This window comes from Piliocolobus tephrosceles, chromosome 7, assembly GCF_002776525.5.
Source record: "Piliocolobus tephrosceles isolate RC106 chromosome 7, ASM277652v3, whole genome shotgun sequence".
NCBI lineage: Eukaryota > Metazoa > Chordata > Mammalia > Primates > Cercopithecidae > Piliocolobus > Piliocolobus tephrosceles.
Genome location: NC_045440.1, coordinates 22550455 through 22558437, shown reverse-complemented (window position 1 = coordinate 22558437; position 7983 = coordinate 22550455). Strand labels below are relative to the sequence as shown.

Below are 7983 nucleotides of genomic sequence, written 5' to 3'. Positions count from 1 at the left end.
GTCAAATAAGTGGAATTCCCTTAAAGTTAGAAAGTTACAGCTGTAAGTGTGGAAACGGTATTGTGAAATCAAAGTCTGTTCTAAACTCCTCTGCAGTTCAGCTGAAAGGGAAACATCGTAGGACTTGGGTTCACAGTTCCATGATAAAATACTGGTTTTCCTGTTATTGTACTGCAGTATTTCTCTTCAAATAGGAATTATGATGTATCTGCATCAGAGACCTGGTGACATCATTTAGGAACTTGCAGGAATGTTCACATGCCACTGCTTGAGAGTGTATGGTTTAGTTTTTGCTTGGGTTATGGTACATGGCTAGTTGAGGATTCACAGGTTTAAGATTTCCATTCCATCAGTATAAAAAAGGATTATATGAATCGATTACTGGGGTCAGGTATTACACACACACACACACACACACACACACAGAGAGAGAGAGAGAGAGAGAGAGAGAGAAGGCTCATAAGTTGGTCACAAGTACATAATGGCTTTCCAGGAAATAGGGATTTATTTCCAGATGAGGGGAGGGTCTTCTGAAACATCACAGGGCAGATAAAACTCTACTTTTTAAGTTGTTCTTGTGCAAATGCCACATGGAAAGAAAACCTCTATCCTTGACAGTGATTTGATCAGTGGATTCTGGATTTCCTGAGGATTGAGCTTCACTTTTGAGGCCAGAGTGAACTCATCTAGAACCTCATACTTGCAAGGGTAAATGAACCATAAAGTTCCTCATGAAGAGACAGGTCTGTGGGGACGAGGTGAGTGATAGAAACTGGTGAAGCAGACAAATACAAGAAAAACTGTAGCTGTGAAGATGAACTAAAACATGTTCCCTGATTATGGAAACAACTACTTTACCAGTTAGGATGATCTCTGTTGAAAATGAGAGAAAATCCAACTCAAATGGCCTAAACAACAAGGAAAATGTATGTCTCATATAACAAGGAGTACCCAGAAAGTGTGAGGTAACTCCAGCAGTCATTAATCTGCCTGCCAGTTCAATGACATCATTGAAAGGCCAGGTTTTATTCTTTTCGTCTTTCTGCTCTATCTATCTTCTTCAGCCTTCATAATCACAATGTGGAGTGCAGCAGTACCAGGTAGAGTATTCAGATGCCCATATCCGGAAAACTTTGCCAGAAATGTCCTAACATAATTCCTCTCTTGTCTTATTGGGAAAAAAAAAAGGGCATGGGGAGGAAAATAAAATCATCTCCAAGTCAACTACTAGCAAGGAAAAAATGAGGTTATTATAATTGACTTAAAGTGATAGGTATTTATCCATGAAATGGAGATAGGATATTTTTTCCTAGAAGTGGGCAGGTGAACAAAATTAGGGTTCTAAAAGCAAGAAAGGAAGGGGATTATTTGGTAGGCAACCAATAGTGTTTGCTATGTTACCCATCAACTAAGCTACGGTTGCTATGGGCAGTGTAATTCTATTGTTGACAAAGGATCGGATTACTTTTTGATTACATTCACAAAGCTGAGAATCTGGATGTTTATGCAAGATCTCTCGATTTTTAAATATTAGCAACACATTCAAAACATTTAAAAGTACTATGTGTCAAATATCATTCAGACCAAATAAAATATATTTGCAGTGCAAACATGGCCTACAGGTCACCAGTTTGCAACCTCTGGTTTATCCGATTAATTTAACTGAAATTTTGTCCATTTAAAAAGTGAAAACCACTTTAACCATGCCACTAATTAATTATACAAATATATATGATAAAACATTTTTTAATTCACAGTTTTACTAAATTATAGAAAACCTCACATGGTATAGCTAGTAATGATTTCAGAAGCTAATGTAGGAAAGAGATCCACAAAACAGAATGTTTACATCATTTTCTTAACTGAGATTCTAATTTGACAAGTTAATGGTTAAAGCAATCAAGATGTTGCTACTCATTTAATGGATGTACAATTTTTCTTATTCCTCCAAGATTAATGTTTTTATATTTTGTTTTCATTAGAGAATGAATCAATTCCTATTAAAGATTTTAACTTCCCAGATATTTCTTTACAATCACTTTCCTTCTTATAAGAATGGATAATTGAAATTTTAAACTCATGCAAAGGTTCTTAGACATATGTCCCTCTTGAAAATTTTCTTTAGTCTCTTCAAAGTCTAACACGATTCAGAAAATGTTAACCTCCTTGAGTCAAGAGCAAATACTAGTGAAAAATAAGTGTATTTCTCTGCCATCCAGATTTTCCAGTTTTCCAAGTTGATAATTTAGCCATCAGTTCTTGCTTAGCTGTTGCCTCATGCTTTTGGATTTGAGTCCTAAAAAAGACAGAACTTTTAAATGATCAACTTTCTTCAAAAATTTAGATATTTATTATGAAACTGAACTACGAAGAAATTAAAATTATCTGAAGTCACAGTTTCTATTTCATAGGTCACTTGATACAGCAAAAATGAAGAAGCAGAAACGAGAGAGGATAGGAAGGGAGTGAGAAAAACACCACATGAAGTTCTAAACATCTATCTGGTAATTAACATAATATGGAGAAGGTGTAGGGGACCTTCTCCATATTAGGTAGGAGAGTTATAGGATACTAATTCTATAGAAGGTTTCTTCTCATGTTCATCCTTAAGAATATTTCTGAGAAAATAAATAATATTGGTGTCTACATAGCTTTCTAGCTGAGGCCCTTCTAATTTCTCGCTTTTTAATTGTTGGCCATACTCAGAAGGAAGACATTCATGTCAGCACCCATCTCCAAATCATACAGACAATGTTCTTAGTATATTTTTTCTAAAAAGACAGGTGGGCCTTCTCTTCTTGATAGTAGGAGATAATCAAGAAGATAATTTGGCTATAGATCTTTTAGGTGTAAATGTTCAATTATCCTTGAAAAGAGGAGAGGGAAGTGCTTTTGTGTCTTTATGCTGCATTAATTATAAAAACAATGGTATGTCATTAGAAATGCTATGCTTGTCCCATCTTAGCTATATTTATTTCCTTAATGAAATTATTTCTTACCTCTTCTTCACTCATTTAAATTCTCTGCAACTTTCAGGGTCCAGTTCAAATTCCAACTACTCAACCAATGAATATTCATCCTACTTTAACCACTCCAAACCCACTGAATTTCTCCTCACCATATTTTGCTTGTCAGTGTCACTCATCTTGGGTGATACTACAAATAACAGTTGAGGAATCAAGTACTCCATTTTTATATGACTTGTTTTCTCACTAAAAATGTGAAATTCCTTGAAAGATAAAAACCTCAAATTTTGGTCTTTCTTATTTACCCACAGCAGAATACCAAGCACAAGAAACATGGTCAGGAGCCACATAAGGAGTAAATGTACTATAATTCTTACTTCATGAGCACCTGACTTTTATTCCAGGTTGGCCTCTATATCGCCTGTTTTTTGTACCCTACCTCCTACAGAAAACTATGACTAATAATAGGCCTTATTGTATCTATCTATAATATATATATAATGTAAAATATCACATAATACAATTTTGTCTCCTCTTAAGCATCCAGAAATAAATCTTTGAAGGAGACATTTTGTCTCACACAGCAGAGCTATTTATCATTTCTCAATAATTACATAACAATAACACTTTTATAATGAAACATCAATACCCATACTAATTTATAGACAGTAAGTGGGCCTTGCTTTTTTAGATATCCCTGGGACAAATGTGCTGTGATATCTCCAGTGAACCTCAAGAGCACACATCCTGATAAATAACCCATGCATTTGGAGACAGTATTCACAATGAGCAGAAGAGATATTAAAAATTCACCAGTGGCTACCTGATACTTACAAGGAAAGAAGATGATATAGGTGCAGGAATTGGCGGTGGTGGAAAATCTGGCTTTGTAATTAGCTAGTAAAAGGATAAAAAAAATAAATTCAAAGATTGGGTCCCGAAAATAGGTGCGCATGAAAAGGCTTGTATCATTTTCAGAAACGGAGAAGCTGCGACCCCACCCATGAGAATATTGTAAACATACGAGTTTGATTGCTTTCATTTAGTTGCACACACACAATTGAGACCTAAGTCCAATGCCAGTAGGTATCTGATGAAGATGACTGCACTAAACTGTATGTTTGTGTCACCCCACAATTTTGTATGTTGAAACCCTAATCCCCAGAATGATGGTATTTGGAGGTGAGGCCTTTTGCAAGTAATAAGGTCATGAGGGTGTAGCTCTCATGATAGGATTAATGCCCTTATAAGAAGAGGCACAAAAGAGATGTTCTCCCTCTGCTATGTGAGGATACAACAGAAAGCTGTCTACAATTCAGAAGGCTGCTTCACCAGACACCGGATCTGCCAGCTCCTTGAACTTGGACTTCCCCAGTCTCCAGAATGTAAGAAGTAAATATCTGTTGTTTAAGCCACTCAGTGTATGCTAATTTAGTTACAGCAGCCTGAGCTGATGAAAACAGTGGTACTCTGCCAAGCAGATTAGTCCTCTTCTTGTCAGAAGTTGGCATGGAGTGGCATACATGTTCACATTTTATATTTTCAAAATATTTTGCAGAAGAATTTGTATTTTATATTAATATTCACATAGATCTCAATATTGTCCTGAAGAAATAATGAAGTGTGGGCTATGACTTTCACCGATATTTCCTGGAGATTGACCTAGGGTGATATTTAAGAGAAGTTGCGAACTCACAAAAGAGGCTGGGGGCTCATTGCCTTCTACTGGCAGATCATACACATGGAGCTTCATCTGACTCATCTGAAAAGAAGAATGAATCTTTCAAAATGAACCATTAATTTCATAAGCACAGTTTTTAAGGGAGCAGACTTTTCAAGGCATGGAAGATAGGAACTAAGCTGACACCAAGAGACCGGATAGAAAACCACAGTGGTCCAGCTGGCGTATTCCATAGAAGTATTTCCCAGGGCTGTAATGAAAAGTTGTCATCAATAAATGATTACCAATGTTATCATTAACCAACTTCAGCTAAAATCTTTAAATTTACAGGACATAAGTAGGACATTTGGCTTATAAATATTACATGTATTATACAGACATATATATTTTTGGATCTATTGGTCAATTTGCAAGGAAATAACCTAGAGTCAGAGCAAGAGGGAGTGTGTGTGAGAGAGAAAGAAAGAGGCAGAGATAGAGACAGGACAGACAGACATCTGGTATGTCCCTTTTTGTTCTTCTTATTCTGTTTGCATTTCATGAACCCCAGCAAAGTAGCTCTGCATTTTAGGGACTCTATTTTGCATTTAATAAAAGGCAAAGGAGACACTTCTGAATGTGGAATTGCAAAATACTGCTGGGTAGAAAGGATAGGTAGTCAGGATAAGAGTGTGAGAGAAACGCAAAGTGGGGCCATGGTAATCACAGCCCAAACTATATAGTTCACCTCTTGTGGTTGAACAGCCTTTACCGTCTGGGGTTTCCTCTTCTGCTTGTGTGGCCTGGTGCCAGTGGTAGATAGTGGCCTGTAAGAGAGAAACACATGGTATCAATTGACTTAGTAGCTCCTTCAGCATGACAGGGAAACTCGGTAGAAGATTCCCAGCTTCTTTTTCCCATTGCGTCTTTCTTGCCTGTTGCCTGGGTTTTTATTTGCTCCCTGGGTCATTTTTCAGTTTTTACTTCCCTATCAGCCTCCTTCATCGCCCTGTCATTCATAATCACTACTCACTTTCTTTTTGTTCTCTACAGATCCTGATTTCTAAAAATGATAGTGTTGAATCCAAATTTATCTAAATTGTTTTGTTAATGTCATATTCAGTATTAAACTCATCATGGGTAAATAAATCATTCTTTCTTTAAAAATACTAAAAGACAAACAAACAAAAAAACCCACTGTGGTACCAGAATCACACTTGTGAGACCAACCCAAGTTCCACCACTTACTCTGCAAGACTGAAAGTATGTTTGCTAATCTCTCCGAGCTTGTTTCTACATCCATCAAAATGTGAAGTTCCTAACCTTGCACAATTGTGTTAGGGTTAACGTAAAACACTCTTCATCTGTAAAATGAAACTAATAACCACTTTATGAAGTTCTTGTGACGTTTAAATGAGATAATAGATATAAAAGGGCTTAGCACGGGGCCGGGTGTGGAGACTCACACCTGTAATCCTGGCACTTAGGGAAGCCAAAGTGGGTGGATCATTTGAGGTCAGGAGTTCAAGACCAGCTTGGCCAACATGGTGAGACCCTGTCTCTACTAAAAACACAAAAATTAGCCTGGTGTGGTGGTACACGCCTGTAATCCCAGCTACTCAGGGGGCTGAGATAGGAGAAGTGCTTGAACCTGGGAGGCGGAGGTTGCAGTGAGCTGAGATCACGGTATTGCACTCCAGCCCAGGCCACAGAGGGAGACTCCATCTCAAAAAACAAAAAACAAAAAACAAAAAACAAAAAAAAGGAGGGGGGAGGGGGCCAGTGCTTAGCACAGTGCTTATAATGTAGTGATCAATTAATGCTAGATATTTTTATAATTCAAAAATCCATCATAATGAGAGTTAATATCTCTTATTATTAATTATAAATATGGTGACTAACAGAAGGAAAAACATTTCTAGATGTGAAGGATTTCTCAGTTAAAGAGAAACCTAGCTTCTGGTCCAAAAAGACTGTATCTGCATGTATTTCTGAATATTAGAAGTAAACCAATTCAATTTGAAAGGGGAGGTTATACATTGAATTTAAAGTAAAATAAGGGTCAAAGAGTCCCTACAGCAAGATAAGATAAAGGATCACCTCTGATCTTTCTTCTGCTTTTCTCTGGAGCTCTGTTGGCGGATTACTATAGCACCCACCAGAGAAATGACCGCCATTGGGAACAGCACCGCAACCACAATGGAGAAGTCTGCAGCAGAGAGCAGGGACCTGCTGAGAACTACAGAAACACGCATCTGCACATCACACTAGTCCTTGTTTCTTTACTTAGTACACATTCCAGCTACCCTTTTCTCTAATGAGCATAAATTGCCATAGCCAGTAAAATGAAAATGTATTTTGATCAGACAATTACATTAATATTTAGAAAGAAGAAATATACATGAAATCTATAGGAAGCATTTAACATGAAATAAGTTTAAAAAATCATAATATTGAGAATACTTACAAGGGATAATGTTTGTAACAATTGGAAAATGAGCTGGGAGATTACAGGAGAATATACAGTAAGGAAGATGGTAAAAAAGAAATGAAACATTTTTGAAAAGCAGTCTTGGAATAAAACAGAGAAAAAGAAACGAAAACTTTGAAAATACATTCCTGTCAGTAGTAAATAAGCTGAGGTGTGACTAAGAGAACTGATAGACAAATAATTGAGTGTTTCACTGATGTTGATCTACACTGGAATTACAGACAGAAAGGAAGTTATGTGACCTTGAGAAGGAGGAAATGCTTTAAACAAATATTCCTGGGCCCCCGTGGTGTTTTTTCTTTTAATGACAAATTTAAATAATGAATATAACTTCAATCTTTCGCTCTCAACTGTTCATTTCTCTTACAATAATTGGAAGCCACAAGAGACCAGGAAGTAAAAGATTGAAGAGTAATGCCAACAGTTACCATTCTCTTTTTACAGAAATCAGCAAACCAATAGCAAGGTGAATATTTGTATAAATGCAAGAAAAGCTCACAAGTTTGAGCACACACACATGCAGATAGAGGTAGACGCATCAGAAGCAGAATTCTAGGTAAGACAATGACTTTAGTTCAAATATTCACTACTCTGGCCGGGCGCGGTGGCTCAAGCCTGTAATCCCAGCACTTTGGGAGGCCGAGACGGGCGGATCACGAGGTCAGGAGATCAAGACCATCCTGGCTAACCCGGTGAAACCCCGTCTCTACTAAAAATACAAAAAACTAGCCGGGCGAGGTGGTGGGCGCCTGTAGTCCCAGCTACTCCAGAGGCTGAGGCAGGAGAATGGCATGAACCCGGGAGGCGGAGCTTGCAGTGAGCTGAGATCTGGCCACTGCACTCCAGCCTGGGCGACAGGGCAAGAC

At 37.6% G+C, this 7983-nt stretch overlaps 1 protein-coding gene across 3 annotated transcripts in view; it reads right to left on the bottom strand.

Moving 5' to 3' along the window:
* Positions 1-482: 482 nt before the first annotated feature.
* Positions 483-7983, bottom strand: part of ADAM28 (ADAM metallopeptidase domain 28) — a 63738-nt gene continuing 56237 nt past the window's right edge. Inside the window, exons 19-23 of one of the 3 annotated variants that reach the window (XM_023216745.2) lie at positions 6727-6865; positions 5375-5453; positions 4663-4728; positions 3801-3863; positions 483-2296 (exon numbers count right to left, since the gene is read on the bottom strand). In XM_023216745.2, coding sequence (XP_023072513.2) covers positions 2276-2296; positions 3801-3863; positions 4663-4728; positions 5375-5453; positions 6727-6865 — 368 coding nt within the window. In that variant the 3' untranslated portion in view covers positions 483-2275. The remainder of the gene's footprint in view (positions 2297-3800; positions 3864-4662; positions 4729-5374; positions 5454-6726; positions 6866-7983) is intronic. The other 2 variants (XM_023216746.2, XR_002732528.2) reach the window with 2 other exon arrangements.